This window comes from Trichinella spiralis, assembly GCF_000181795.1.
Source record: "Trichinella spiralis strain ISS 195 chromosome Unknown Scfld6, whole genome shotgun sequence".
NCBI classification, from domain to species: Eukaryota; Metazoa; Nematoda; class Enoplea; order Trichinellida; family Trichinellidae; genus Trichinella; species Trichinella spiralis.
In genome coordinates this window covers 2820787-2846355 of record NW_003526945.1, presented here as the reverse complement: position 1 = coordinate 2846355, position 25569 = coordinate 2820787, and the positions used below count along the sequence as shown (strand labels likewise).

The 25569-nt window shown below is 38.8% G+C and overlaps 14 protein-coding genes across 14 annotated transcripts; 5 read left to right on the top strand and 9 right to left on the bottom strand.

Moving 5' to 3' along the window:
* The first annotated feature begins 2798 nt into the window (after window positions 1–2798).
* Tsp_10683 (ADP-ribosylation factor GTPase-activating protein 3) lies at window positions 2799–3493 on the top strand. Its single transcript, XM_003373669.1, has 3 exons — window positions 2799–2846; window positions 2974–3063; window positions 3296–3493. Exons 1-3 carry the CDS (start codon window positions 2799–2801, stop codon window positions 3491–3493), a joined length of 336 nt encoding a protein of 111 aa, XP_003373717.1.
* A 124-nt stretch (window positions 3494–3617) lies between these two features.
* On the bottom strand, window positions 3618–4264 carry Tsp_10684 (ADP-ribosylation factor GTPase-activating protein 3). Its single transcript, XM_003373668.1, is given in 4 exon segments — window positions 3618–3731; window positions 3800–3913; window positions 3976–4103; window positions 4120–4264. 4 exon segments carry the CDS (start codon window positions 4262–4264, stop codon window positions 3618–3620), a joined length of 501 nt encoding a protein of 166 aa, XP_003373716.1.
* A 614-nt stretch (window positions 4265–4878) lies between these two features.
* Window positions 4879–5362, bottom strand: Tsp_10685 (oxysterol-binding protein-related protein 10). Its single transcript, XM_003373667.1, has 2 exons — window positions 5215–5362; window positions 4879–5120 (listed from the first exon to the last, which is right to left on the bottom strand). Exons 1-2 carry the CDS (start codon window positions 5360–5362, stop codon window positions 4879–4881), a joined length of 390 nt encoding a protein of 129 aa, XP_003373715.1.
* A 28-nt stretch (window positions 5363–5390) lies between these two features.
* Window positions 5391–8177, bottom strand: Tsp_10686 (oxysterol-binding protein-related protein 11). The gene is made up of 6 exons (XM_003373666.1): window positions 8156–8177; window positions 7636–7936; window positions 7351–7599; window positions 6417–6690; window positions 5572–6329; window positions 5391–5541 (listed from the first exon to the last, which is right to left on the bottom strand). The coding sequence occupies exons 1-6, from the start codon at window positions 8175–8177 to the stop codon at window positions 5391–5393; spliced, it is 1755 nt and encodes a 584-aa protein (XP_003373714.1).
* A 347-nt stretch (window positions 8178–8524) lies between these two features.
* Window positions 8525–9998, top strand: Tsp_10687 (putative phospholipase D domain protein). Its single transcript, XM_003373665.1, has 3 exons — window positions 8525–8902; window positions 8974–9342; window positions 9525–9998. The coding sequence occupies exons 1-3, from the start codon at window positions 8525–8527 to the stop codon at window positions 9996–9998; spliced, it is 1221 nt and encodes a 406-aa protein (XP_003373713.1).
* Window positions 9999–10182: 184 nt separating this feature from the next.
* Tsp_10688 (conserved hypothetical protein) lies at window positions 10183–10530 on the bottom strand. Its single transcript, XM_003373664.1, has one exon. It carries the CDS (start codon window positions 10528–10530, stop codon window positions 10183–10185), a length of 348 nt encoding a protein of 115 aa, XP_003373712.1.
* A 93-nt stretch (window positions 10531–10623) lies between these two features.
* Tsp_10689 (conserved hypothetical protein) lies at window positions 10624–11269 on the top strand. The gene is made up of 2 exons (XM_003373663.1): window positions 10624–10804; window positions 10875–11269. Exons 1-2 carry the CDS (start codon window positions 10624–10626, stop codon window positions 11267–11269), a joined length of 576 nt encoding a protein of 191 aa, XP_003373711.1.
* Window positions 11270–12102: 833 nt separating this feature from the next.
* On the bottom strand, window positions 12103–13452 carry Tsp_10690 (ADP-ribosylation factor GTPase-activating protein 3). Its single transcript, XM_003373662.1, has 5 exons — window positions 13440–13452; window positions 13300–13417; window positions 12905–13238; window positions 12358–12704; window positions 12103–12265 (listed from the first exon to the last, which is right to left on the bottom strand). Exons 1-5 carry the CDS (start codon window positions 13450–13452, stop codon window positions 12103–12105), a joined length of 975 nt encoding a protein of 324 aa, XP_003373710.1.
* A 40-nt stretch (window positions 13453–13492) lies between these two features.
* Tsp_10691 (ADP-ribosylation factor GTPase-activating protein 3) lies at window positions 13493–14066 on the bottom strand. The gene is made up of 3 exons (XM_003373661.1): window positions 13953–14066; window positions 13862–13882; window positions 13493–13684 (listed from the first exon to the last, which is right to left on the bottom strand). Exons 1-3 carry the CDS (start codon window positions 14064–14066, stop codon window positions 13493–13495), a joined length of 327 nt encoding a protein of 108 aa, XP_003373709.1.
* A 24-nt stretch (window positions 14067–14090) lies between these two features.
* Tsp_10692 (ADP-ribosylation factor GTPase-activating protein 3) lies at window positions 14091–14755 on the bottom strand. The gene is made up of 4 exons (XM_003373660.1): window positions 14741–14755; window positions 14640–14685; window positions 14513–14592; window positions 14091–14264 (listed from the first exon to the last, which is right to left on the bottom strand). Exons 1-4 carry the CDS (start codon window positions 14753–14755, stop codon window positions 14091–14093), a joined length of 315 nt encoding a protein of 104 aa, XP_003373708.1.
* Window positions 14756–17137: 2382 nt separating this feature from the next.
* Tsp_10693 (ADP-ribosylation factor GTPase-activating protein 3) lies at window positions 17138–17829 on the top strand. The gene is made up of 3 exons (XM_003373659.1): window positions 17138–17155; window positions 17279–17433; window positions 17496–17829. The coding sequence occupies exons 1-3, from the start codon at window positions 17138–17140 to the stop codon at window positions 17827–17829; spliced, it is 507 nt and encodes a 168-aa protein (XP_003373707.1).
* Window positions 17830–19740: 1911 nt separating this feature from the next.
* On the top strand, window positions 19741–20231 carry Tsp_10694 (ADP-ribosylation factor GTPase-activating protein 3). Its single transcript, XM_003373658.1, has 3 exons — window positions 19741–19772; window positions 19824–19899; window positions 20034–20231. Exons 1-3 carry the CDS (start codon window positions 19741–19743, stop codon window positions 20229–20231), a joined length of 306 nt encoding a protein of 101 aa, XP_003373706.1.
* A 1320-nt stretch (window positions 20232–21551) lies between these two features.
* On the bottom strand, window positions 21552–22862 carry Tsp_10695 (conserved hypothetical protein). Its single transcript, XM_003373657.1, is given in 4 exon segments — window positions 21552–21638; window positions 21714–21886; window positions 21903–22723; window positions 22762–22862. The coding sequence occupies 4 exon segments, from the start codon at window positions 22860–22862 to the stop codon at window positions 21552–21554; spliced, it is 1182 nt and encodes a 393-aa protein (XP_003373705.1).
* A 68-nt stretch (window positions 22863–22930) lies between these two features.
* Window positions 22931–25349, bottom strand: Tsp_10696 (hypothetical protein). The gene is given in 5 exon segments (XM_003373656.1): window positions 22931–23352; window positions 23424–23630; window positions 23643–24027; window positions 24042–25138; window positions 25262–25349. 5 exon segments carry the CDS (start codon window positions 25347–25349, stop codon window positions 22931–22933), a joined length of 2199 nt encoding a protein of 732 aa, XP_003373704.1.
* Between the last annotated feature and the right edge of the window lie 220 nt (window positions 25350–25569).

The following is a 25569-nucleotide window of genomic DNA, read 5'->3' as shown; positions in this document are numbered from 1 at the left end:
GTCGTCCGCGTTTTCACATTTTCTTTGCTCCATTCTTTAAACCTGTAATAATGATATTAAATCAAAATTGTCCTCACTTTATCACAAAGTAGAATTATAACAAATATAATCATTAAGTGCTATCTAATTAAAAAATAATTGTTTGCATAATGAGTATACAAAGTTTTAAGAAAATGAAAAGCAGAAAAATGGAATACTTGTCAGTAATTCTGAAACCGACTTCAGCAGCTACTTAACGCTATAATGAACTCAGAGAACGTTCAACGATGCTACTAATTGGCACGTAAATTAAGCAAACAAACGCACCCTGACTGATGATAAGGCGCCTTATAGCGATAGTTATTTGCATAATGCAGCGTTAGAAACCGGTTTTTAGTGCGTTAGAACTTTTCGCTGAAGATAAAGTCAAACCTAAGCCGTAATATAAGCAGAAGAAATGCACTGCTAAATTCTACCAATAAGGAAAGGACTATTTGAAAATTCAAAAATGACCTTGATATTTAAAATCCATTCAAAATATATACTAACAAAAAACGCCGAAACTAAACAAAATTCACTTAGACAAAATACAACTACGTATGTCTGAAAATTTTCTTAAATCAGAAAACCAACTAGCTCAAATGAAGCTAATTTTAAGTGAACAATTTGCGGATAAAAGCTTGCTTGTTGTCAATGAAAAGTGCATGTTAGCTACTACAAAGGTGATTTTCGAAAAATCGTATTTTAATAATAGATAAACAATGCGTACAGGGTGTATTTAATCAATATCGATTCTCTATTGTATTGTTAAGTGATTATGACTTAAAAATGAAAAAACTGCCACTTACTGCTAAATGCACCATTTTCTCATCCTTAATGTTCATTGTCTTTGAATGTTGATTAAAAAATTATTTTTCAGAAATTGTTCCAAAAAATAATAATGAATAAAAAGCAAGAATAGTGTTTGGCTTCAATGTTTGTCTTCAGTCAATTTTCCAATCAAAACGCTGAGCTACCATCCACGGACGGCCTCAAACTGAAATGATTTCTATTAGGTCAATAAAGCGAACGACCTCGCATGCAAATTTTTATGTTATTCATTTCTGCTGATAAATACGGCTACCGTACATTTTCATTTGCTCTTTATTTACTTAATGCACTCCGTTTGAGAAGAAAATTTAATTGGAACTTTGCCAAAAATATAAACACTTCTCATTACACAATTACCCTGCCCATTGTGTATGTTTGGTGGTTGTTGCTTCATGTGAATTCAAATGTATATGTGGTTATGCAGGTATTAGAATTTATTTTGGCGTAGCGAATCCTAGCTATAGACACCGAAGCTGAGTTTTTGTATTTCGTAAATAAAATGATTTAATTTATTATAACCCCATTTTTTATTAATCCGTAGCCGTTAGGATAGCTGTGCAATTAAACTGAGCTTTTCTTAAGTATTGGTGTTTGTTAAGTAGTTTTAGAAATTTATAAAAATCATAATTAGAAATTATAAAGCGGAATGTAAATGCAAAATTGAATGCATTGATTGGATGCCTGATTGCGTATTTCTTGAGATATACCAAAAAAAGTGAAACTTAAGTGTGATTTTAATGAAATCGAAATAAAAAGGAATGAAAAAGAGAAGTTCAATAAATGTGCATACCGAATAATTTTATTAAATTTTACAACAAAACTATCAATGTTTTCACCCGAAATAGGAATTTAATTTTTAATAAGAATTGTTCCTGAATTTCATTAATGTAATAGTAACCTTTAAAATAAAAAACCCTTGTATACTGAAGTTTTTAATTAATTACAATTTAGAGATAAGAATTATCCAAAATTATCTCATTGTAAACTTATTTTCGTGCAATACGCCAGTTTTTTTGTTCTGTAAATTTCGAATGCTTAAACTGTCAGCTTTATCAAATTTCTCAGAAAATCATAGATTGTGGGTTATTGAAAATTTACATACCTATAACCGGCACACAATTGCTTGAAATAATCATAAATTTATTTTACAATATGCCCCATTGTCTGAGTAGCATGGAATAAGTTTCACCGTACAAAGTGGTGGATACCTCTACAGATTCGAATAAATACCACGCATGAGACCAATAGGTTGAAATGAATTGTGAATTTATGTAATTTCATAGCATTTGTAATGAAGGTTCACCCTGACGGACTCCATATTATACTAATTATGCAAATCACAATTGCATCGTTGTCACTTTGTGAAAGTAAATGCAAATACGCACACATTTGTTATTAATTACAAGCTTAATACATGAAAAAGATGGTAATGGGGACGACATTCCATAAAATGTTTGCTTTTTAGCAAAGTAAACATTTACAACGCATTCGTTTTGATTTGCAGCAATTAATGATTATTTAACAGCAATCATTTCAAAAATTCAATGCAGTTGATCGTCAGGAAAGTCAAATTAGTTCGAATCTAATAGGTTCGATGTCAACAATGTTTCCTGTGCAGAAATTGGCAATGTTTGCTTCTGTTGAAAGAGAGTTAATGATTGGCAACTTCCGTCTGTATGAAGAGAAAAGAATATTCAGCTTCAGCGTTTATTTTCCATCGACAACGACGTTTCGTTGAGATATTGGCTATTCGATGAACAGTCATTGAGATTTATCGTTTGCCGAAATGATCGTTATACGTTCAGAAGTTATATGTTTTCAATAAATTGGCAAGTCGAATTATTTTTTCATTTCACGTAAAGACCCTAAAATTTAGCAATCTTGCCCTGTTTTGGTGTTTCGTTTTCATCGAACAATAGTGCAACCTGGTAAATAAGCATGACCAGGAAATGAAATCTAATTGCTCACATCAATCAAAAGGGGTATCCAAACAAACGGTCAATGGCTATTGAAAAATAGCTGCTTTTCTGATGCGCTACGCATAGTTTCAAGTGGAATAAACTGTTCAAAAAAGTTACTTACTTATCAACTACAATTTTCATAATAAAAGTAAAAGTTTTGAAGCACACGTTATTTAATGAAATACTTTCACATTCAGCAGCTTCACAGCAGCATCATTCGTCGGTTATTTCACGACCACGCACCGGAACGTGGGTGGATGCAAAAATAAAAGGCACGATTGAAGAACATGCGAAATGAACAAAGAATTCACAGAATATAAAAGTGCTGCTTGAATGCTGACTTTAACGAATATGATAAAAAGTAATTCAATACTGTTCGAAAAAGAAATTTGTTTTCAAAATGGATTTTGAACTAAAGTGGAGTAAAAAATTTTTTTTAATTATAAATAACATTAATCAAAGAATATTTTAAAAGATCGTTTTAGAAGTGGGAAAGTTTTATAAAAGAAGAAAAGTTTTCGCCTGTCAAACATGCAACATGCAGCAAACTATTCAAAGTCGAGTTAGGATTAAGCTCGTTAGCTGAGAAAATCCGATCAGATGATGAGCTGTGTAATATGTACAGCAAGTTGGAAGAATTGACCTGGCCAAAAATGGGGATACAGAGAGAGCAGTACGCATAGAATACGACTTTGAGAACCAATCGAAGAATGTAACGAATGGAAATAAGAGAATTTTCACTTTCGAAAGGGGGAAAAATTCGTCTCCAACGAACAACATGCAGCATCCGTTTAACTTTGCTTCAGGCTATGCGGTCACTGCGAGTTGTGTACATGTCGCTGTCTCGGCTATCACTGGCAGTGCTAGTTGTGGTCGCGGAAGACAACGACGACGACGACCGCGACTGTGGCGAAGCAGAAGCTGAAATTATTAAAAAACATAACAAAAATTAGAATAATCAACGTAAAATGGGAGGGGGATGGATGTACGCACTGGAATGGTGATTCCAACGGTACTGGAGCAGCTTTTCCGCCCCTTGTTGGATCAGCTTCACCGTCGGCTGCGGATAGCAGAACACAGCGGCCAGGCTTGTCGCCAACAAACTGTAACTGGCCATTGACAACTTGTCACCTTGGACAACAAGAATGACAATAATTTCAAAAACTGAAATTGAACTTTCTGCTTCAGTACCTTTGCGAAAGCCCATCAAAAAGCCACCCATCGCTGCCAGAGCAATGGCAACTGTTTTCGGCAAAGCGGTCTGGTCTTCTTTGACAAAGTACGCATAATTACCTTCAAAACAAAAAACCTCCACAATTATGAATATGCAGGAGAAAAAGAAAATGTTGAAAAAAAATTTTTTTGTTCACATTCGGCCGCCGCTTTGAAATAATCGAAATAGACGATCGCTTGATCGGCTGTACGTTTGACGTTCCAAAACAGGGGCTTGGCATTTTCCAGACACTTCGACACGTACGGTTGCAACAGCAACGGGCTCTCGGAGATCACTTGCGCCCGCTTCAAATGCTTTTCAGCATTGTTGAAATAGACGTCAATCTAAACGAAACAACCCTGCTAAATCGATATCCCTTGAACAGGGAGAGGTAAAACTAGGAGATGGAGAGGGGAGGGGGAGGGGAGTGAAATAATAATTGTATTTGTTTATTTCTTACATCTTGGATGCGAATGTGCTTTTCTTTCTCATCAGCACCGTTTGACAACCGCTGTTGCATGCCACCACTTCTTTCTTCTTCTTCTTCTTACTTTGTTATTCTGTACCGCCTTGTAATAGAATCTATTCCTCTGTGCAATTATTTAAAACAAAACGCACACAACAATCAACAAAAATAATGCAAATATAATAACTGCTTTCAACAAAGTTTCTCTTTCCAACTGACAGTTATCAAAGAACAATCAATAAACAAGACGGGTAAATATTTTATGACTGAATAATAATAATAAATTATCATCACAATGAATGAATATATGAATATATAATAAGTCCGTATAACGAACGTATTCGTACAATTTTTCACTTTCCGCTCTAGGGAAAGGGGAAATTAATTTATTAATTGTACGCATCCAGTGGCATCTCTTTGTGTATGAAAAATGTAGAATCGACCAGAGGCTTGAATGCGGAGTATTTGTTCGAAGCGGGCTTGTTTCGGTTGAGCTGTTCAACTGCGACTTTTGCCTCGTCTGCGGCCGTCAAATCGCCGTTTCTCAAACAGTCGGTTACAGTTTTCCACACAACTCGCGACTCATTTTCAGCCTGCTTATCCAACGGTCGAATCAGTCGAACCGCTTTCGCTGCAACAAACAAACAACAAACAGTAAACAACAACAACAAACGAAAAACAATAACACAAACCAATTGAAGGTACGTCGATCATGTCGGTTGAACCGCTTTGCAGTTCAATGTGAATCGCGTAACGCCAGTCGCCCTGCATCCGGCAAAACGCATGACCACTGGCGGTCTTTGCCTCGACCGTGACGCGGTTCAGCTTGCTGAAATAGAACGGCTTGGTGTGAAAAGTGACCGCCGCTGACATTTCACTCTGCTGGCAGGCGATTTGAAATTTACCACCCAGTTCCATCCACGGTTCCGTCAATATGGAACGAGCGAGCAGAGATGGAAAGCCAATCTGATACACCTCCCATCTGTGGAAGAGAGAAAGAAAGAAAAACAGTAGTGATAGTAGTAGTAGTCGTAGGATTTTTGTTGTCATTTCTGAAAAATATGTTCAAAATTTTCACATACCGCTTGTTGGACCCGTCGCCGGCGTCGGATGTAGACACGGCCAGCTTGGCATCTCCGAAGCTGGTCACGTTGATCGAGTTGCCCATAAATGTGGCCTTGTGGCTGATGGTGGCGTTGAAAAACAAATTTCCGGCCGAAGATGAAGCGAAAATTGCCGTGCATGGCGGTCGATGGGAGATCTGCTCAGCGTGGAAACGGATCCGCCGTCGGCGGTCAGTGTCGTCGACCGACTGCATCCAGCTGCAGGTGAACGTTTCGCCCTGCACCGGATTGTACGGCTTGTGTGAGACGTCGTCGCCGAAAGCGAAGTAAAAAGCGGTCAAGTACCATTTCAGTATGGATATGAGCCTTTCGTCCGCGGTTCTCTTTTCGGCTATGTCGAGAAAATAAGACGAATTGGAAAAAAAATTGCTGTACATTTCCAACAGCGAATAGCCGCGCATACAAACGCTCGGCAAAGCCACTTTGGTCATGTCGGTGCCTAATTTCAGATGGCTCGTCACCGTCAAAAGTGAGTCTTTCTTCTTCGGCTTCTGCCCACGCCTCTGAACACTACCACCAACACCACTACTAATCATGATTTTGCCGCTGCTGCTTTCGATGCTGACAGGCAAGGGAACAGCTAATGTATCATCAACTTGTTCATCTTCCTCATCATACGAATCATTACTTTCCACCACAACGCTTTGTTGGTCATCAACCGATGAACCATCACCATTTGTAGAAGCTTCTGCATACAACGACGAAACAATTCCTTGCTAAAATTATTTCAAACTACATTATTTTTTTGCTTTTTTTTTTCATCGCTTCAAAATTTAATCAATATCCGATCTTACAAAACCCACCTCAACTGTTTTCAACGCTTCAAAACATTCGTTCAAATTATCAAGCAACGATTGCAGATAGGACTTGACGGCCAGACAATCCTGATAAACGGGCACGTTATCCACAACTGCTCTGGGCAGTTCATCGATGTTACGTATCAAATAGTTCTGCTGTTCAGAGGTAGAAGAAAGTAAATTTTGCAAAGTAGTAAAAACGGTCACTTGACGAGCCGTACCGTTGTAAATATTGTCGGAAAAAGTGGTCCTTTTCACCACAGCTTGAGATTTGCGATTTCTAAATTAATAATAAATTCAAACCAATCAAAACAATTTCAAACACACACCGATAATACAAAATAAAATATAAATTGCAATTGCATTCACATATTTTAAATTAAAAAAATAATCTAACATTTTTTTCCTTCTATTAAGAGATACATGTTAAAACTTGAATATCAATTTATAACTATATATACAGTATATCACAATAAGATTGAACATTCAATCAAAATTAAAAAAAAACAGGAAATTTGGAAAATAAAAATTTAAACATTTATTCAGTACGATACTGTTTTTTATGAATATGCGCTATACAAATTTGAAATAACTGCTAAACATTTACATTTATAGCATTTTACTGAAAACAAATTTAATTTAGAAATTTATAAAACAAAACAATTGTAAAATGTGCCGAGAAATTATCATTTTAACATTAACAAAAACAATTAAGCCCACAAACTAATCTTCGATTAGTACATGAAGAACTTTTTGTGAAAAATGCAATGAAAGTTAAGTGATCATCGAAACTTGAGATAAAATAAGATCAAGTAATAAGCAAAATGAACGTGCTTGAAATCAAACACGCTGCATACGTAACTTCCGGTAATAAAATTAACAATAATTCGAAATACGTGTAAAAATAATAAATAATCATTCCATTCCAATAACAACTTACTTTATTTTTCGTTCGGTATGATCGGCAGCAACGGTGCGCAAACGGTTTACCCATTCTTGTTTTTGCTTAATATCCGAGGCCCGAAATTTGTACATTTCCCCGGCAACGGGCGTTACAGAAAATGTCACAGAATCTTCTTCACTGGGATTAATTTCAGCATTGACCAAACTCAACACGCCCCTCGGTTTTTGATTCTTACATTCACCTTTCAGATAATAACTAAATGCAAATAACCTAACGATGTGCATACTGCAAAATGGGAAAAAATTATTTAAAGTCGAATACCGCAACTGTCCTTTATTTGGATCCAGCACGCACCAACGGTTTTGCCATCCTTGAAAAGCATTGGTGAACTTCAAAAGTTGACCTTCCAGTGGTTGTCGCATGAGATCCATCTCTTCGCGTTTTCTAAATGCGTCTGCCTGTTGCAGAATTTCACGCAAACGATGCTCTTCATCAGCCGACATGCATAAAGGTAACGGCTCCATGTAAAAGAACTCGGTTTCAAGTTCTCTGACAAAAATCAAAACAAATTTGTTACTGGTAAAACTTCGTGATGCAATAATCCAGTCGAGATGACAGTATGCTACAAAACATGAGTATCGATAAACAGTACTGTAAACTGGTAATCACATCAGGTTGATAAAAGAGATCAAAGATGTACATGATTTACAATAACACTGAGCATGGATATATTTTTTTAATTTGATTCTCTACAGCGAATAATAATCAACAGTTTTTTTCCATACATCACTACTGAACGTCAGTAAGTAAAAGAGCTATAGCTCAATGAATATCGTATTACCCAGTTTCAATGCTATGCTCATTGTATTTGAGTTTAATTAGAATGAAAATTTTTTCATACAGGATACTATATTGTACAATTTAGATTACATCTTGGTTGGTTGTGAAGAAAATTACAAAAAGCAAAAGTAATTTGCATTACCTGTAAGCCAGTGATGATGATTTTGTTATCCTGAGCCAGCATTTTTGGTTCATCATAAAAGGTAAAGGATATGTTTTGTCTGTACAATTTATGTGCTCGCTGGTCAACAATTTTGGACATGTGAAAAATGAAAATGATAATCTTTGTAAATTGTTGAACATTTTACAGGTGTTTGAAATGTAATTGAGATAATAGTGAATTTAAAAAAGAAAAATCACATCTTCAGGAATGAGTGATAAAAGTGATGAACAGTCAACGTCCACAAAATCCAAGCCACGCAGAACGAATCCATTGGACATAGATGGTTTGGATTTTGACAATGAAATTTATCTCAGGAAGCTGCTCAAGGAGAAAAATTTACAAGAATTGATGGATGAAGAGCACAGCTTAACGCAAGCTGTGCGTGTTCTTGATTCAGAGATGCAAAATTTGGTCTACGAAAATTACAATAAATTCATCGCCGCAACAGACACGATCCGAAGCATGAAGTGCGATTTTGCTCGAATGGAAGAAGAAATGAAAAATTTGATGACAAACATGGACAGTATTACGGTATCTTCGCAAAATTTATCGAATGAATTGAAAGAGAAAAGGAACCAAATTCAGGTAGAATACGGTTGGTTCATTTTGATTGATTTACTGTCCATTTCTTTTCTTTGATTAATTAATTAATTCAGCATCTGTCAAAGATGAACAAAACGGTAGGTCGGCTTGAATTTTTGTTCCACTTGCCAAAGACGATGCAAAGTTACATCGAGAAAAAAGACTACACGAACGCTGTCAGTTCGTATTTGAGTTGCAAAAGTATCTTAGAACAAGTGAGCGACATGCCGGCTCTTCAATCAGTATACAGTGAAACGTGCGCAATTGTTTCCAATTTGAAAGATGATCTGAAAGAGAATTTTCGATCCGCTTTTCTATCCGGCAAAGAATTGCTCACCAGGGTGGAATTACTTTTGCAACTGGGCGAAGATCAATCCTTGTTGGCTGAAAATTATTTGCAATCTTCAGTTTTGTGCTTGAAAACGGAACTGGACGAAATTCAGGTGAACTTTTGTATAAATTGAAAAGAAAAACAAATAAATCTAGTCAAGATGAAAAAAAATTTGTTTGTAAAATCTGACAGTCTAAATGATAATCAAGTATAAATAGGGATTTTTCAATTTTGATTTTGTAATGAAATTTGGAGTGATTTGAATGAGAATTCAATTTTACTTTTTCGTTTCAGGAACGTTTGGTATTGTTCGAATGTGAAAATGGTACGTCGAGTGTAAATTTCCAATATCCAGTTGGGGATATTTTGGAATTCACCGATACAGTATGCAGCGGTTTTTTGGGAAACGTGTCGCTGATGGTCACCTCTTGGTATGATATGTTTGGCTCGGACGACGACGAGCGGTTGTTGAAAAGCGTGTCCACGCTGATGATGGACTATTTGTCGTGCATGGAGAGGCGGTTGATGATGGAACGGTGTACAGTGGATGATGGATCGAGTTCGTTGTTGATCCGAGCGTTGGATCGGTTTTACCGTCGTCTGTTGGCGTTTGACCAAGTGCTGGCGCTGGGCGATGCTGTACGAACGGAGATGCTGGACATAATAGTACGTGTATCGAAGCTTCAAATCGACCGCAGTTTGCAAAACATGCAAGCAGTGTGGCAAGTCAGTGTTGAATTCCTATTATTGTCGAAAGTTGTGAATTGATTCAGTATGTGTTTTCCAGAAATCCGTGGGCGAATGTCGTAAAGGTTTGGCCGGCGCAGGGGCGTTGTTCCCGGTTGTGGACCAGAAGAAAACGGATGGCCGGCGGACGAAAGATCCCCTGGCGAAACTGTTGGCCGAATTGGACCGCTCGGTCGACACGAGTTGCAAATCCACACTGGACAGCCTAATCGGGATGACCGCGCCCGATTTGAGCTTCGCCGGCGAGAAGTTCGTCCCGGCCTTCGGGTCTGCACTGGTCGACCGCCTGCTTGTTCCGTTGTTCCAGTCGATTGCCGAAAGCTGCGAACGGTTCTACGAGTCGGGTCGTGGCACGAGCTCGGCCAGCACCACGCTTCTGTTGATCTTGTGCAAGTTCTGCTGGGAGGCGGCCCATTCGACAGTGGGCGAACTGTTCGCCGCCTGCGAGCGCTGTTTGGAAACGAACCGCGGGTCGGTTGGCGATCGATTCAGCGTTCAGCGGGATGAAATTCAAAATCGACTGCGCAACGTGGCCAAAAGTTTGCTGCGCCATTTTGTCCTGCACGAAGGGTTCATATTTTCCCAGGTGATCCCGGAAGGATCTTGCTGTTCTCTTGCTCCGTATATTATATTGTTGTCGTTGTAGATGATTTCGAAAAGTGTCGAAACGCGAGATTGGCTCGCTGGCATTGAACCGAGCTCGGTGAGGTCGGTGATGAAGCGCATTGTGGAAGATTTGGCCGCGGTCGAAGCACGCGTTGGTCAACTATTCGAAGAGGGAAATCGCAAAGAGCAAAGCAGCGATTCGAGTCGACGAACTTCTTCGGGTTTGATTGAATTAATCTCTTCTTGTGAATTTGCATATTTTCGAATGGGCTCGGTTCTGTTCTCTTTCAGTTGCAGTGTTTTCGCGCAACAGTCGACCCTGGGCGCCGTCGAGAAGCTCCATTGGGAATTCAGCTTTGTCGAACACGTTGGGAAAATTGTGGAACGAGCGCATCGACTGCTTTTCAGAGGTGGAATTTACGAAAGTTTCCATAATGACGGGCTTGGTGAAAATTTGCCTGAAAACGTTGCTCGAAGCGGTACGCTTGTGCACGTTCGGCAAGTACGGTCTGCAGCAGGTACAGGTCGACTGTCACTATTTGCAACTCTACTTGTGGCGTTTTGTGTCGGACGAGAACGTCGTGTTCACACTTTTGGACGAGATTGTCTCGAGCGCGGTCCAACGGTGCGTTGAACCGCACCTGATGGAGCCGAATTCAGTGAACGCGCTTTGTGAAAAGCCATGACCAGAGAACATGCGATTAAATTACAATTTGAATTATTTATGCGTTGTCAATGCTGTTCTTTGAATGTTTCATTAATTGATTATAATAATGATAATAATCACAAATAAAGCAATTGATATTTATCTACCTGTGTGATTTTGCCACCGCTGCTGCTGCTGATGTTGTTGTTGTTGTTGTTGCACAATAATTTTCCAAGCGGATTTTACTGCTCTTTTGTTCACACTAGCAAGGCAACGAACGTGCGCTACCGGCCGGCCGTTTAGTTTACCACAGCGTCCACTGCTATCTTATCTTTTTGATCGAGTAATTTATCTAGAACAACGGTATGCCTGGGAGCGTTGATCGTTTTGTGAACAATTGCATTTGCCGTTTGACAAGAATAAAAATATTCAAATTTGCTTGACCGCTGTTGGAACAACTGTCGTTCATTTATTTTTCTTCCCAATAAACTGAGCATAATTTCGTTCACTCAAATTGATATTATGTTCTCATTTTACTGGAAAGATGTTGAAAGACTGATCGAATGCAAAAGTTGATTGTCGTTCACTTTCACTACTCGAAATTAATTATCCAACTTGAAAAATTTGATCATCCAGTTTTCGAAAATTACTTGCTTTTCTCTTTCTTTAGCACTTGCTTATTCTTACAAGTATACTGTATTGTTGTTTTCTGAAAATTGTAATTGCAAAGATAATTGCAAAACAATAATAAAATTACAATTTTATTTATTGATTTTAACAATTTTACACAATTAATACAACAAAATTTTTGAAAACTCTGATATGCATATAGATGTGTTGTTTTTCATTGTCAGATTAAAATTGTAGTTGATTTCAAGCAACTTCGCAAGCCTTTTCACCATCGTCTATAAATTCGAACACATCTTGAAACGCGGACAAGCCCATTTTTACCGCTTCTTTTGTAATTTCTGCAACATCACGTCCACATTGTTCTCCAATCTTTGGCACAAAACACGCGGCCATGCATTTCGTATATCTAAGCAGATATTATTAATATTTGAAAAAGAAAATATAGATGCACAAATGATGAATAAATTGAAGGAAATTTTCAAAATCAAAATTACTCACTTGCACATGGATTTTGTAAGATCATTTTTCATGTCAAAATTGTGACGACTCAGCAAAAACACTTGGGTGGAGTCTTGCTTTTTCGATTCGGCTTTTCTGCACTTCGTCACGCAGAATTTTCCTCGATTTCGGAGCAAATTTTGCAAACAAGGTACGTTGTTTTTCACAGCTAAAGTGATCGGATCAAAAAGTAGCCTTGGAAAAATAGGAATGAAAAAGCGACAACCAACTTTGAAATCGATCCACGCACAAATATTGAACCAGAGAATTTGTTTTGCTTGATTTTCCGGTCGACTTTTCCACTTCAGTGCGGTTGCAATTTTTTCCACACTGCTTCGCCGGTTGAGCTAGCCTGAAGTGCATTTGTTGCCTTATTGGTGAAAAAGAAATCCAACCGAAATATGCGACATTAATGCAAATGCAAAATTTGATCTTGTGGCACATTCGATTATTATTAGGTTGAAAGTGAACAAGATGCATTTTGCAAATGGAACAATTACTATATTTATCAATTTCATTACTTGCAAATTTGATCAAAAAATGCAACGTCCACTTGCAATGCCTTGCCGGCGTCGTTTTGATCCAACAGCTTGGATATGATTGAGTGCATCTTTTGCACAGGTGACATTGTTTTATTGATCATCAGATCTTTCAAATTCAAAGCCGAAATGTTGGACGTTGTATTCCAAATGTCAAAATCCAAAGTGCTTTCGTTATAATCCGGTGTTTTTAGTTCAACAATCGGTCTGATCAGCATCAATCTAGTCGGATATAGTGTCAAGAAATCCGTCTCATTATTATAACTTGTTGTATTATTATTATTGCCGATGTATTCACTTTCTGTTTCATTGGTTTCCGCTCTAGTTAGAAAAGTTGCATTTCTAAAAAATTGGATTTCATAAAAATGATCATTTTTGTTTGTTTTGCTAATAGCTAGCTTACCGTTGAAGGTCGAATAAATATTTCAACGCTTTGACCAATTTGGAAGCCGCACGATTGTAGCTGGATTGTTGGCCTTCGAGTTGGCTTGACAGCGAAGGAAATGAGCTGGTCAATTGTCCTGTGAAGAAGAAAATAAAAACGAAACAATTCCATTTTTCTGCTCATGCTCAGCTTGGATACCACCTACCAGTGATTAGAATGAAGAGGAGAAGCAATTTTGCGCGAAACATCTCTCCGGTCCACGGTTCGCCGAGTGACAGTGCCTTGCGAAGTTGCCCAGAATCTGATGGGATGTTAAAGCTTCAGGTCGTTGACTTGTCGTACGGAGGTGTGGCAATTTTCCAATCAACAAAGCATCACCCGAATGTGCATGACCTGTTCTGTTCTGTTAGGTCAACAACAAGTGCTTTCAGAACAAGACCGACAACTGTAACCTTTTCGGTGAACTCTCATTCAAAGGATGCATTCTGACCTAAGAAGATGTGCCTGTGTTTGTTACGGGCTAGTGCTATTCTCTGCGATTTGGCTTGCATGACTTTTTTCTCAATTCAGTTCAACTAACTGTACAATTTAGCCCTGACCGCTCAAACAAAATTTATAAAAACAAAACAAAAAACTATTTAAAAGAAAATACATTTTAAGCAGTCAAATACATCAAGATTAATGATAATGAATAAATGCTTCTTTAACTGTGTTGACGCGTAATATTTTGCAGTGTGGAACAACCTTACTGCCAACGATTCGCTTATTGTAGCTTTATTTTCCATTCAGTTTGTTCTACTAGCTGAAGACTACCAAGTAAGCCAAAACCTAACGGTAACAATTTCATTCTTTGCAACTGAAGCTAACATCGCTTCTTTCAGACATTCACAATAATTTTCAATTTCACAGTAATGCATTAACAACAGTAATAATAGAAAATGGTTTGTTTCCATTAGCAAATTGTCAAGTTCTTCGTTCACCTGCTGCAATGTTGAATAAATATGGTATGTAAGCTTTGACAATAAGAATATTAGCAGAAAACTTATAGGCATTGCAGCACTTTTTCCATGCGAGATATCTTCTCCATTCCAGAAACAATCTTTTATTTTATCGTTCAATTAATTAGTGGTATGGATTTATCAGAAATATTATTAAATGGATGAAAAATAATGCAGTTTAATTTGATTTCAAAGTAGAAAAGAACTGCTTATATTATCGCGAAACAGCATACATTGAACATTGACGCTGAGGTGAAGAGGGGTAATTGTAATGTTTCCGGATTCCAGTTGTAGTATAATTCAATCATGAAATCTGAGAATAAGGAAACGCATTGTTGTATGAATAACAAGAGCACTTACCATCAGTAAATTTTCCAATCTTTACAGTGCTGAAAAACGTTATCTTCTTAAAATCAATAATAATAAAATTGAGAAAATTGCTCGCTCAGGTATGAAATTACTCGGCCGCTTTTCATATCAAGAAATGTAAATTTTTAGTATGTAACCTTCTCATCTGATGCATTTGTTCAACATGAGATTTAATTCTGCATTTCATTAATATTTTCCAAATGCTTGCAAAAGTTTCTCTGTACAGTAATTAATACATGAATATATTAATATAACTGTACCATAACAATGCTGTTTGTTAATTCAGTGTTTCATTTTTTCAAAGCCTTATGATATACATTTTATGCATTTATTTTATGCTTATTATATACATTTTTTGAAAAATATACCGTGTTCAATTATTTTAAACAATTGTAAGTTTTACCAATAATTTCGTAATAAAATTACTCTTGATTAATATCTTTTGGCATGATAATTTTTAAAAATACACAACTCAATTATGTTCAGTAATATTACACCATTGCAGCATTGATTCACTTCTTAGACAATGTACATTCAAAGCTTAAAAAATCAATAAAAATCAATCAATTTTAATTTATCTCCATCATAGACAATTTAAATATTTAATAAAAAATTTACAGTTAGTTAGTTATGCTGTTGAAATGCAATGTACTGATGATGAACTGATCAAATCAATATTTCCAGGAATGCTACATACAGTACAAGGAATATCAGAAACGTGTGAATAGATATGTTAAATATAATTACAGTTTATTTTTTGTTTTTTACTTATATCATAAACTTTATTTTACGTTTAACAAGGAATTATTTTGTTTTCAATCATTGCAAGAATGGAAATGATGAAATTGAATATAAAGCAAATGTTATCGAATAAACTTTATCAATGGAAGCTGTTTCTGTAAAATAGAGACAATTGGATTAACTGAAAATTAAATTTAACCCTTTTTGAACGTGTAAAAAGTTAAAATACTTGATTATTAGAAGGAAAAAAAATTTTTTTCAACTTGTAAAATATTTTTTACGCTAAAGAATGCAGCACTACTTTTCTGTAAATTTCTTCTCACAATCAGAGCAACAATATTTCTGCAGTAGTTTTTGTTTTGCTTTTTGAAAATGATTTATTTATATCAGTAAAAATTTTTCCATATTTTAAGTTTCACAATTGCAATTTTGATTGGTTTCGTTGGTATAATTCAAACTGCTAGCTAGCAGTTGCTTAGAGTAGTCTAGTTGTCGTTGTTGCTTATTTATCCAAGCTTGTACATTTCTGTAAAATAAGGTAATACGTTTCGGCTTCAATCCCCAAAGAACCGTCTAAGTAAATTATGAACATAAATCGACTGATCGAAAATATACGGCAGAATTTCTTCCGACTGAGCGTTCAGCAAGACAAAGAACGCTCAGGCTTAGTTTTGAGAACAAATTGACCCACCCTTGTGCATTTTAGTGCACACTGAATTTAGTCGGCTGCAAATGTTAAGCGCCATTTAAACGGTATAATTGATCAGATAAACGAATTAAACTGTACCCAGCTGCTCCTCCGTTGCTTTCAAATCGGCTTTTAGCAAGCGTTTGATTTGCATCAACAACTACAAATCGACCATATTGATCGCATGCATGCAAATGCACTTTTCTTAATTTCACATTAAGAGTTGGCTCTTATGCTCCATGTTAGATTATGTATTTTACAAATGAAATTTGCATACTGTTTACTATATTGAATAAAATATTCAATTTCCTTGCCTAAGGTGAAGTGTGCTCGATATCGAACTCAACTCGCCTACAGATTCTCCTAGTTAAACATCTTTAAAAAGAAACTAGCAAATTAGAATGCGAGTGTAAAATAAAAAGCATTTTACAATCTTGTCTTCCTCTTTCATGTTCATCTTCAGCTTTTTTACTGGTATGTTTGTTGTACGAATATGAACAATATATTTCGTGTTTTTTTGCCCATGTTTGCACAGCAAGAATAAATAAGCATAATTCGATGAAGTTCATAAGTTCGAATCATGAAATGATGAAAAGCAGAAATGCACGTTGTGTGTGTATGTAATCATTGCAAAGAATAACAATCCGCAAAGAATTTTAAATTAATAGAGATATTCAATTTCTCCACGCTAGAACCGGTTTGAAATTTAAGCTCGCAAATAGATCAGATTAAATCTGTTATATCACAGCGTGTGCTAATTCAGCGCAGACTGATTGCCATTAATATATATCATGGACATGCATTTTAATTAGCAATAATCAACGCTTGAATTATTATTATCGCCATTACATAATTTGTACAGATGCTACTGTTGAAATGGAATTGAAGCACATTTGGAAAATAATCAAAATTTCACAGTTAAATTCCACGCAGTATTCGGCGCATGTTTTGCAAACAAGTGGAACATTAGCTAGCTAGCTGTTGAAGCAATTTATCATTTTAATTAGGCATTTCAATCGTCGAACATCGCTAACATAACAGTAATACTCACTGGTGAAAAATGACTTTCAGTTTTGAAGTAAATCAGTGAACAAGAAAAGAGACATCTTTGCCTTTCCACTATAGCTAACCAAATTTGGACAATTGAAAATTTGATAGCTATCGGTGGTCTTCAATTTAGCAAATTTGCAAAATCTGGAAGATAGATGATGAAGATGAAAATGATGATGATGAGGAGGATCAAAGTGTATGTGAAAAGCTTCGTTTATGCTTCCAATATACGGCTACATGCATTGAGACGTTGTCGTTTGGCCTTTTCTTGTCTAGCGTGCGATTGCCTGGCGCAAGCATAGCACAGTGCTGAAATAGCCACGATACCGGTGACGAGATAGGCAAGCAGAGTGACGGCCAGTGTGTAGGATTCGGTTCGTTCAATGGCCCGCCGGATTTCTTTCACATGACTCCCCAGATCGTAGTTGCTGCTTATCATCTCGGCCATGTAGGAGGCGATCTGCTGGCGTTGACGTTCCATTGACTCCAAGCCAGCTGAAGTCGTTTGCATACAAAACAACACCACCAAGCAAACAGACGGATCTGAAAATAAGGTGCAAAGCCAAGCTCATTGGTCAGTTGCACGGCAACGAAGTGTCGCTGCCGCTTCGGCCTGTCCAGCGCCTGATCAATACAGTGAAATCAGTTTCCATTGGTCAAATTGTTACGATTGGAGTCAATCTTGTCACTTTGGCTCTTTGATATTCTGTTAGAAGTAGAAAAATTCAAATTAATAACAGCCTGTAAATGGGGCAAACTAGCATGACGTCAGTGTTGGATAATTTACCGGCAACAATATCATCAGACAAGCAGGCAGCAGTTTGCTTTTTTGAAGTGAAGTGAAAAGTCAACTCTGATCAGAAGAGGAAGAAACTAAAGTAACCTTGCCATGCAATTCTGCTGCAGAATTGGAATAATGAGCTTCACATTCATCACCTTATTTTATTATTCATTTCCAATGCATGCACAATATTGGTGCAAAATGGAAAATTGCAAATCAATTATTTAATCAAAAGATGTGCACACAGATGTGAAATGGATCATGCTATCCGTCGACGTCCGAAGCGAATTCATTCTGCACCCTGAACGCTGTCACCCAGGTTGGATGAGAGCGATTTTAAAAATCGGGCATTTTAAAAAAGAGTTCAAATTTACTAATCCAAATACTACAAATGATTTATTGTTGATTGAAAAACAAATTATCAACGTATTATACAACAAAATTATTGCCGACGAACAAACAATGCAAGAAATGATTGGTGATGGTGATGATTATTGTCATTATTTTCCATTCGGCAACAGAAAAATTTCCACTCAAACTGTGGATTGTGGAAAAAATATGCAGAAATTTAATAGTCTTATTAATTGTTATTTATTGATCAAAAAAGAATAAAAACAATTAGCTTACAATATTTATAGCAGCAGGTTCTCGTGTGTTACGAAAGAGTTTCACCATTCAAAGTTCAGCTTTTATATTTCTCTTCTAACTGAAATAATTATGGACAACATTGAATAAATAACGCCAAAGAAAAAAAACCCATAAATTTGTTTAAAAAAATTACAGTTTGCTTATAATTTTACAAAATTATGAAAAAAACAACGCATTGGAAGCTTTTCTAAATTTGAAAATCAACGTTCAATTATAATTGGTTTGCTTTCGCATAAGGGAAAAGTTTCAAATTTTCAACAAAAAAAAACAACTTAAAATGTAACGTGAAAATCAATTATTCAAAGATTCTGTAAAAAAAAACTTAACAGAGCTGTGATACTTGTTGACAGGTGTAGGTTGAAATGAAAAAACACTGCGAAAAATTCAGATAAAATACATTGTGTCTTAGAGATTGTAAGTTGTTAATAAAATTGTTTTTTACAAATATCAAATATACAGCGTAAAACTAGGCAGAAAATGTTTGTTGCAAAATTGTAAAATTGCTGACCACTTCACATGTACAGTATCAAATATACAATCGTCAGGTTAATTGTAATGATAAAGATAACAGTCGTAAAATTGTCGCAGGAATAAGTTGAAATTGATAACGATCGATGAAAATTGTTTTTCTGTGTAATACAATATGGAAGAAAAAATTGCAAACGAAAGCCAACTGAGCACAACATTTAAAATGGATTGATCGTGAAAAGTTGATTAAACAAATATTTACTGACATCACAAAATGAAATGGGGAGAAAGAAGAAGAAGAAGAAGAAGAATAGGTAAATTCGCGAAATCAGCGCAATAAATAACAAAGCTCCGTCGCGTGACGTCAGCGATGGTGAAATAAATCTATTTTATTAATAAAATAACATTTCGCACGCGAGAAATCAATTATGCAAATTTGAATTAAATTCTAATTGAAGCGAGTGAATTTTTGGAGCTGAACAGAGGCGAGAACGGTGAGAAAGGAACAAAGGCGCAATGAATAAATGAATACTGATTGGAAAAAGTTGTTCACACTTGGAAAAAAATGCCAAAATAGAAACAAAAAACCGATTATATTCGAACTTTGAAGTATAAATGGAATTTGATTGAAAATCATAACCCCCTAAAAAACAAGAAGAAGAAAAAGAAGACAAATCAATAAGCTGAACAATTAGCATTGGTGGTTTTGATTTTTAATGCAAGCTTGTGCGTGTAATCATCAGGATGAGTTTGTTCTGCGAAGGAAAAAAGAAAATCAATTTATTACTTATGTTTTCAGTGAATTAGTAGTAGCTGGCAATGAAGCAATATTTCAACTTTTGAAAAGAGCAGACAGTTTCATGCATTCTCTTTTCGTTTGTCTCAAAATTTGCAATTTTTTCAAAAAAAAAACATTCAAATTACCAGATGAATATTAGTATTGGTTTGAAAATATATATTTGAATAAAATAAAAAATAACCGCATGCATACGTTAGTGGTGAAGCTCAGAAAAGCGACAACGGGCCTGGACGTGGCTGTGTTTCTTCAACGCAGCAGCACAAAGTGGAAAGTTTTCAAATCGAGCAACAACGACGACGCACTATTTTTCAAGAAATAAAAAGCCAAGTTGAAATGGAAATACGAATCCACCACTGCCCAATGATGAGGATGTCGCCGGGCGAAGTTGCAACACAAGCACAACCATAAGCATATAAGCACATGCACACCAATTCCCCCCTGTGCTTTCAGAGTGGAAACGACAAATCCAATCGAGCACCACATCATCAATAGCAAATTGAGCGATCATTCACTGCCCAACCGACCGGTGGTATAACTACCAATTCAATATTTGAAACAAAACAAAACAACAAACAAATAAATAAACAAAAACTAATCATTACAAATAATACAACAATACAAATGAACAACTCGAATCGAATCCAATAAAATTGACGATTAATTTAATTATTATGGAAATATGACAATTACGATCGTAGTTTTCAAACAAAAAAAATTCATACTTGTAAAACAGTAATCCCAAGTTAAAAGATATTTGTATTATTGTAAGCTTTGTTTACCTGAGATCGAATCAGAAGCAGCAGCAGCAGCAGCAGCAGCAGGGGATAGATGGGGCGAAGGAAAACAAACAAATAAACAAAGTTGAAAATTGATTCGACTAAAGTGAGCGATTTGAAAAAGCAACGCGGCGAAAAGCAAGTATGAAAAGTCGATGCGTTTTGTGTGACTTTTTGCCGTCGGAACGTTGGCCGTTGGCTTTTGTTTCGCAATTACGGGCGAATCAACGTTTCCCAGGGCCCAACGGCCCAAGGGCGTGGTGGTCCAAGTGAAATGAAGCAGCAGTGGAATTTTCGACAAGCTGCAGCCGCCAACTAGACCGCGGTACTTTTTCTTCACAACAAAACTTCGCTTGTTCACTTTCAACCCCAGCAGAGAGCCTTTGACTCTTTGCAGAGACAAAACAATCTTCCACTACGAGCGCCTGGATTTCAACTTTTTCGCCAAATTCTGCCCATTTTGCCAAAAAATTTTCCGTCGTCCACTAACTACTTTTCCGGCAAAGCACAAATAGCCGGCCCGGCACGAGACCAAAATCCAAAACGGCAATCGATTGATCGAATTGATCAGCTTGGAACTCGTAACCACCAAATCTTCTTCAGCTTCGAGATTGGAATTCTCAAACGGCACACCGAACGCCAACAACAATTCTTCTCTTCAGGTGAATTTCCAAATTTCCATTGTTCCCCACACGAACTGTTCGTCCTCGTCTGGTGGAGTATTTGTCAACCGACGTTCCCATTGTACAGCGAACAAAATTGGTAAAATTTCTACTTTTACCTGACTTACAAGCAGAAAACCCTACCGACGTTGGCTCTGTGTCGTCGCAGATAAAATCGATAAATCACAGCGTCTCAATTCAACCGAACGAAAAAAGAAAGCACAACCAAAACAACAACAACAACAAAGTAGAAAACAATATACCATTGACACTGTTCACAACGCGACAAATTATACAAAATTAAACCTCTGCAAGGATACTGTATAATACATTGGCAAATTCTGATCAGCAGGTACATGAGTGGAATTTTTATTGTCCTAAAAAAACAACAGAAAAAAATAAACAAGAAACAGCAGAATTTTCATCCTTGTTGTTGTTCAACGAATGTGAACTAACGGCAGCGCTTTGGTACGTTTAACTTTAGCGGCAGTACGACGAGCTTTAGAAGGGGCTTTGACGGGCTTGCGACCGCGCGCCGCAGTTTTGCCCGTTCCACTGCGACGGGTGGAGGTCGATTTCCAGACGCGCTTCCGTGGGGCGCTGGCAAACGGCGACGGCTGGGCCACTGGTATGCCGAAAACGGCCGACATATCGACGGCGTTGTCGAGCACCGCCAGTTCGGTTGTCATGCGTTCCGACTCGCGACGGTCGACCTCGTCCCAGAACGGTTCCAAGGCGCGCATCAGCAGCGGACCGTATTTGGCCAATTTCGCCTCGGTCATCGTGTCCACGGCCAACAGTTCGGATTGGGTTCTGGGCAGCCAGCCGGCGATTTGGTTCAACGCTTCGGCATTCAAAATCGCATTCCTGTTCGGCAAATTTTCCCGTTCGGCCATTTCGCAGAGCAGCTGGTTCAACGTCTGCAAGCAACGCTCGCTGATGTCCGCGTGCTTGAAGCGGTTCTTTTCCATCGCCATCATGCCTTCGGTGACCGCCGTCCAAAATTCTTGTTGCTGCTGCTGCTGACCACTGCCACTGGTGCCACTGGCGGTCGACGATTCCAAATAGACGTGCATTTTCTTGTCGCCGGACACGAGTCGATCGACCATCGGACCCAGCTCCAAATAGCTGACCACGTGCTCGCTGGCCGTCGTGCAGAGCTGCTCGACAAACACCCCCTCGCAGACCAGCTGGTGCAACACCCGCAACGCCCCTTTCGAACCCAAGCCGGCACCGCGCCCATAGACCGCCAAGCGCGAGTCGCCGGCTGCGTGGATGCCCTTGGTCTGCGCGCCGCGGTACACGTCGGCCAGCTGCTTCAACGTGACTCGCCGGCGAGGGTCGCGCCTCATCGCGCGGTACGTCTCCACCAGCAGCCGGCAGTCGGTGGTCAAATCGAACAACGACGGCGAGTGGCGTCGTTTGCAGACGTCGCAGGCGGTGGCCAGGTTCGCCTTGCAAACTGCCGAGTCGTATATTTCGCCGAAATGTTCGACCAACAATTTTCGCCGGCACACGCCCACATTTTCACCGTAGGCGACCATTTCGAGCAAATTGCGACGGTGCATTTCCAACGCGGTCGTGCCTTTCGATGCCGACATTTCTGATTCCATCAATTTACGCAAACGGACAGAATCCTAAACAAACAGATAACGAATAAATAAATAAATCAATCAATCAATCGAAGCGACAATCTCCATTCACATGATAACTGTAAAATAGCAAACAGTGGGCCGGCAGGCCGTCGCGTCCGGCACGCCCAGTTTCTTGATAATAACCTTCGATCGATTTCGGCATGCTGTGGTGAATGACGAAACGCACGTCCGGCTTGTCGATGCCCATGCCGAAAGCGATCGTCGCACAAATGACCAACACTTTGCCGCATATCCAGTCCCGTTGGACTTTGGACCGGCGACTGTCCGCCTGACCGGCGTGATACGGTTCGGCCCTGACGCCGTGGGATACGAGCAACTTGGCAACCGACTCGCACTCTTTTCTCGACAAGCAATACACAATTCCCGAACTGTTCGCATAAATCCCTTTGACCAATGAAACGATCGTCTGCAAACATTTGCTGTCTTTTTCGAAAACCTGCAGCAAAAAAAAACAACAAACAAATCATGAACATCAATGTTGAACACGCTACTGTGGTCAGCGGATACTTTGTAAGAGAGATTGGAACGGACAAAACTGCTGACGAACAGTTTCGCCTGGGGCATGTTCAACTGCTTTTTGGTGTCGACGAGAATTTTGGGCGTGGCCGTGGCAGTCAAAGCGACAATCGGCACGCCGACGTAGCGCTGGCGAAGCAAGAAGAGCCGCTTGTAGTCGGGTCTGAAGTCGTGGCCCCACTGGGACACGCAGTGGGCCTCGTCAATGACGAACCTGCTCAACAGTTGGCGCCGGTACAAATCGTCGAGCATTTCGAGCAGTTTCGACGATGCGCTCAGTCGTTCCGGAGTGACGTAGACGAGTTTGACCGTCGCCGACCACTGGCCACCAAACTCGCCGGTCGACTGGAACGACAATCGCGACACGGGTACGTCTCCACAGAGTGCCAGCGCCGGTACTTGCAGCTGGTTCAACTTGTGCACTTGGTCTTCGATCAGCGACTTCAACGGAGAAACGACCACGGTCACGCCGGAGCCGAGAACCGCCGGCAGCTGGTAGCAGAGACTTTTGCCGGCGCCGGTTGGCATCAAGATGAAGCAGTCGTAATTGAGCAGAATCGCGTTGACCGCCGCCAACTGCTTGTGGCGAAAACTCCTGAAACCGAACACTTGAACCAACGTTCGTCTGGCGCCAACCGAATGTTCGAAATTGGTATGCTCGAATTCGGCCGAATCGTCTCGAACGAAGCTTCGAAATTTCCCATGGGCACCGAGCTTCAACGGACTGATCCTCTGGCAAGCTGGTTCGGCCGTTGGCAACGGCTTTTCCCTTTCCACGTCCTGTTGCTCCTCCACGGTCGGCAATGGTGCACTGAAATACGGCGACCACTGCTTCTTCTCCTCCAACCGCTTTCCACTGTTCGAACGTTTCACCAACGCACGACGTCTGGCGATCAACTTTTTCCTCATCAACGCCGCCGTCTGATACACGTCGCGCAACGATTCCGGCAACAGGCTGACAATTTTTGGTATAGCCAACTTTTCCAACAAATTGCAAATTATAACCGACAAAATGTTCAAACGTTTTTCCAACTCGACCACACTATCGGCCAAATCTTTCTCCACCGAACATATCACGGATCTCAACTTTTCGATAGAAATCGCTTCACCACTTTCGACAACAAATTCAACCTTCTCTTCTACTTTGGACTGGTCAGTGGTGATCGACTTGGTTTTGGAATTCGATTTCACTCCTTTGGATCGAACTTTCGGTGTACTGGTGAAAAATCCCAATTCTGGCGAGCCAATTTCGCTATTCCAACTCAAATTCTCCCCACTGGTGTTGCTGTTCGAAACTTGAGTCAAATTCGACTGCGTCCTCTGGTCGACCATAAGCAAAAAATCATCCTCGTCTTCGTTTTCGAACTCGTCGATCAACCTCTGTGGAATTGCACAATTGTTCGCCACGTTCGTCTGGCCTGAACCGACGACAGTCGGTGGAAACGTGACATCGTCGTCGTCCGGAAAACTGTCCGCAAAAGGTACATCGTCGAAAATATCATCGTCTGGTCGATTCGACTCCAATGCCGGATTATGACTTGTGGAATTTTTAAAAACTGTCGCCTCGCCGGTTGGCAGTTGGAGTTTTCTGCTGTTAAATCCGCCACCAGCGACAGTTCCACTACTCGTAGACACAGTGCTGCAACGAGTATCATTTTTTAATGCACCACTACTGTCGATACGTATCGGCGAAGAAATTTGAATTACTAAAATTGAACAAAACACCAATTTCAAAAAGGAAAAAACAACAATCAGAACGACCAAAATGCGCGCGACTGTTTCAACCATTGCACTGGGTGGTCAATAACAAATCCCAACATTCTTCTTACCTTTACTTGTTGGCAAAACTGGCGTGCTAACAACCGCTTTGGCCTGCAAGTCGCATATCTTTTTAAATTTGAAACGCCTGCCACTCATGCTGAAATTTCATCCTATTCTCTGGCAAATCGACAAAAACGACAAGGTCAAATTTTCACCATTACAGTATGATCAATGTATTGAAGTACAATTGGAAGTTGGACAAAAATTTTTCAAAAATTATATAGTAAGAAAGCAAATTTACAGTAATCAATTTTTGCATAAAATAAATTTTCACTTTACTTTTTTAAAATTTTCAAATATTTTAGAACTGAGGCTT

What these genes read in the sequence shown, in the direction of transcription:
- Tsp_10683 (XM_003373669.1), top strand. Translation starts at nt 2,799, where the DNA reads ATGAAATCTAATTGCTCACATCAATCAAAAGGGGTATCCAAACAAACG. An exon ending in AAGGGGTATCCAAACAAACG is followed by an intron (nt 2,847 to 2,973) that starts GTCAATGGCTAT and finishes AAAGTTTTGAAG; the next exon opens with CACACGTTATTTAATGAAAT. An exon ending in GACCACGCACCGGAACGTGG is followed by an intron (nt 3,064 to 3,295) that starts GTGGATGCAAAA and finishes AGATCGTTTTAG; the next exon opens with AAGTGGGAAAGTTTTATAAA.
- Tsp_10690 (XM_003373662.1), bottom strand. An exon ending in TATTTATTCGACCTTCAACG is followed by an intron (nt 13,239 to 13,299) that starts GTAAGCTAGCTA and finishes CCAATTTTTTAG; the next exon opens with AAATGCAACTTTTCTAACTA. An exon ending in GCAAGGCATTGCAAGTGGAC is followed by an intron (nt 12,705 to 12,904) that starts GTTGCATTTTTT and finishes ACTTCAGGCTAG; the next exon opens with CTCAACCGGCGAAGCAGTGT.
- Tsp_10687 (XM_003373665.1), top strand. Translation starts at nt 8,525, where the DNA reads ATGAGTGATAAAAGTGATGAACAGTCAACGTCCACAAAATCCAAGCCA. An exon ending in AGAAAAGGAACCAAATTCAG is followed by an intron (nt 8,903 to 8,973) that starts GTAGAATACGGT and finishes TAATTAATTCAG; the next exon opens with CATCTGTCAAAGATGAACAA. An exon ending in CGGAACTGGACGAAATTCAG is followed by an intron (nt 9,343 to 9,524) that starts GTGAACTTTTGT and finishes TTTTCGTTTCAG; the next exon opens with GAACGTTTGGTATTGTTCGA.
- Tsp_10696 (XM_003373656.1), bottom strand. Translation starts at nt 25,349, where the DNA reads ATGAGTGGCAGGCGTTTCAAATTTAAAAAGATATGCGACTTGCAGGCC. An exon ending in AGTTTTGCCAACAAGTAAAG is followed by an intron (nt 25,139 to 25,261) that starts GTAAGAAGAATG and finishes GTTCAATTTTAG; the next exon opens with TAATTCAAATTTCTTCGCCG. An exon ending in GTTCCAATCTCTCTTACAAA is followed by an intron (nt 23,353 to 23,423) that starts GTATCCGCTGAC and finishes TTTTTGCTGCAG; the next exon opens with GTTTTCGAAAAAGACAGCAA.
- Tsp_10695 (XM_003373657.1), bottom strand. Translation starts at nt 22,862, where the DNA reads ATGTCGGCATCGAAAGGCACGACCGCGTTGGAAATGCACCGTCGCAAT. An exon ending in GGCGTGTGCCGGCGAAAATT is followed by an intron (nt 22,724 to 22,761) that starts GTTGGTCGAACA and finishes ACGACTCGGCAG; the next exon opens with TTTGCAAGGCGAACCTGGCC. An exon ending in GTACCAAAGCGCTGCCGTTA is followed by an intron (nt 21,639 to 21,713) that starts GTTCACATTCGT and finishes TTGTTTTTTTAG; the next exon opens with GACAATAAAAATTCCACTCA.
- Tsp_10685 (XM_003373667.1), bottom strand. Translation starts at nt 5,362, where the DNA reads ATGTCAGCGGCGGTCACTTTTCACACCAAGCCGTTCTATTTCAGCAAG. An exon ending in TCACATTGAACTGCAAAGCG is followed by an intron (nt 5,121 to 5,214) that starts GTTCAACCGACA and finishes TGTTTGTTGCAG; the next exon opens with CGAAAGCGGTTCGACTGATT.
- Tsp_10694 (XM_003373658.1), top strand. Translation starts at nt 19,741, where the DNA reads ATGCAAGCTTGTGCGTGTAATCATCAGGATGA. An exon ending in GCGTGTAATCATCAGGATGA is followed by an intron (nt 19,773 to 19,823) that starts GTTTGTTCTGCG and finishes TTATGTTTTCAG; the next exon opens with TGAATTAGTAGTAGCTGGCA. An exon ending in GTTTCATGCATTCTCTTTTC is followed by an intron (nt 19,900 to 20,033) that starts GTTTGTCTCAAA and finishes GGTGAAGCTCAG; the next exon opens with AAAAGCGACAACGGGCCTGG.
- Tsp_10686 (XM_003373666.1), bottom strand. Translation starts at nt 8,177, where the DNA reads ATGAGCATAGCATTGAAACTGG. An exon ending in CATACCGAACGAAAAATAAA is followed by an intron (nt 6,691 to 7,350) that starts GTAAGTTGTTAT and finishes TTATTAATTTAG; the next exon opens with AAATCGCAAATCTCAAGCTG. An exon ending in AAGCGTTGAAAACAGTTGAG is followed by an intron (nt 6,330 to 6,416) that starts GTGGGTTTTGTA and finishes AAATAATTTTAG; the next exon opens with CAAGGAATTGTTTCGTCGTT.
- Tsp_10691 (XM_003373661.1), bottom strand. Translation starts at nt 14,066, where the DNA reads ATGGAAAATAAAGCTACAATAAGCGAATCGTTGGCAGTAAGGTTGTTC. An exon ending in TCATTATCATTAATCTTGAT is followed by an intron (nt 13,883 to 13,952) that starts GTATTTGACTGC and finishes ATTTTGTTTGAG; the next exon opens with CGGTCAGGGCTAAATTGTAC. An exon ending in GGTCAGGGCTAAATTGTACA is followed by an intron (nt 13,685 to 13,861) that starts GTTAGTTGAACT and finishes TTGACCTAACAG; the next exon opens with AACAGAACAGGTCATGCACA.
- Tsp_10688 (XM_003373664.1), bottom strand. Translation starts at nt 10,530, where the DNA reads ATGGCGCAGCAAACTTTTGGCCACGTTGCGCAGTCGATTTTGAATTTC.
- Tsp_10684 (XM_003373668.1), bottom strand. Translation starts at nt 4,264, where the DNA reads ATGCCAAGCCCCTGTTTTGGAACGTCAAACGTACAGCCGATCAAGCGA. An exon ending in AAGCAGAAAGTTCAATTTCA is followed by an intron (nt 3,914 to 3,975) that starts GTTTTTGAAATT and finishes GGCCAGTTACAG; the next exon opens with TTTGTTGGCGACAAGCCTGG. An exon ending in TGGAATCACCATTCCAGTGC is followed by an intron (nt 3,732 to 3,799) that starts GTACATCCATCC and finishes TAATAATTTCAG; the next exon opens with CTTCTGCTTCGCCACAGTCG.
- Tsp_10689 (XM_003373663.1), top strand. Translation starts at nt 10,624, where the DNA reads ATGATTTCGAAAAGTGTCGAAACGCGAGATTGGCTCGCTGGCATTGAA. An exon ending in GAGTCGACGAACTTCTTCGG is followed by an intron (nt 10,805 to 10,874) that starts GTTTGATTGAAT and finishes GTTCTCTTTCAG; the next exon opens with TTGCAGTGTTTTCGCGCAAC.
- Tsp_10692 (XM_003373660.1), bottom strand. An exon ending in GATTGGAAAATTTACTGATG is followed by an intron (nt 14,593 to 14,639) that starts GTAAGTGCTCTT and finishes CCTTATTCTCAG; the next exon opens with ATTTCATGATTGAATTATAC. An exon ending in CCTCAGCGTCAATGTTCAAT is followed by an intron (nt 14,265 to 14,512) that starts GTATGCTGTTTC and finishes TCAACATTGCAG; the next exon opens with CAGGTGAACGAAGAACTTGA.
- Tsp_10693 (XM_003373659.1), top strand. An exon ending in CCTGGCGCAAGCATAGCACA is followed by an intron (nt 17,434 to 17,495) that starts GTGCTGAAATAG and finishes GCCAGTGTGTAG; the next exon opens with GATTCGGTTCGTTCAATGGC.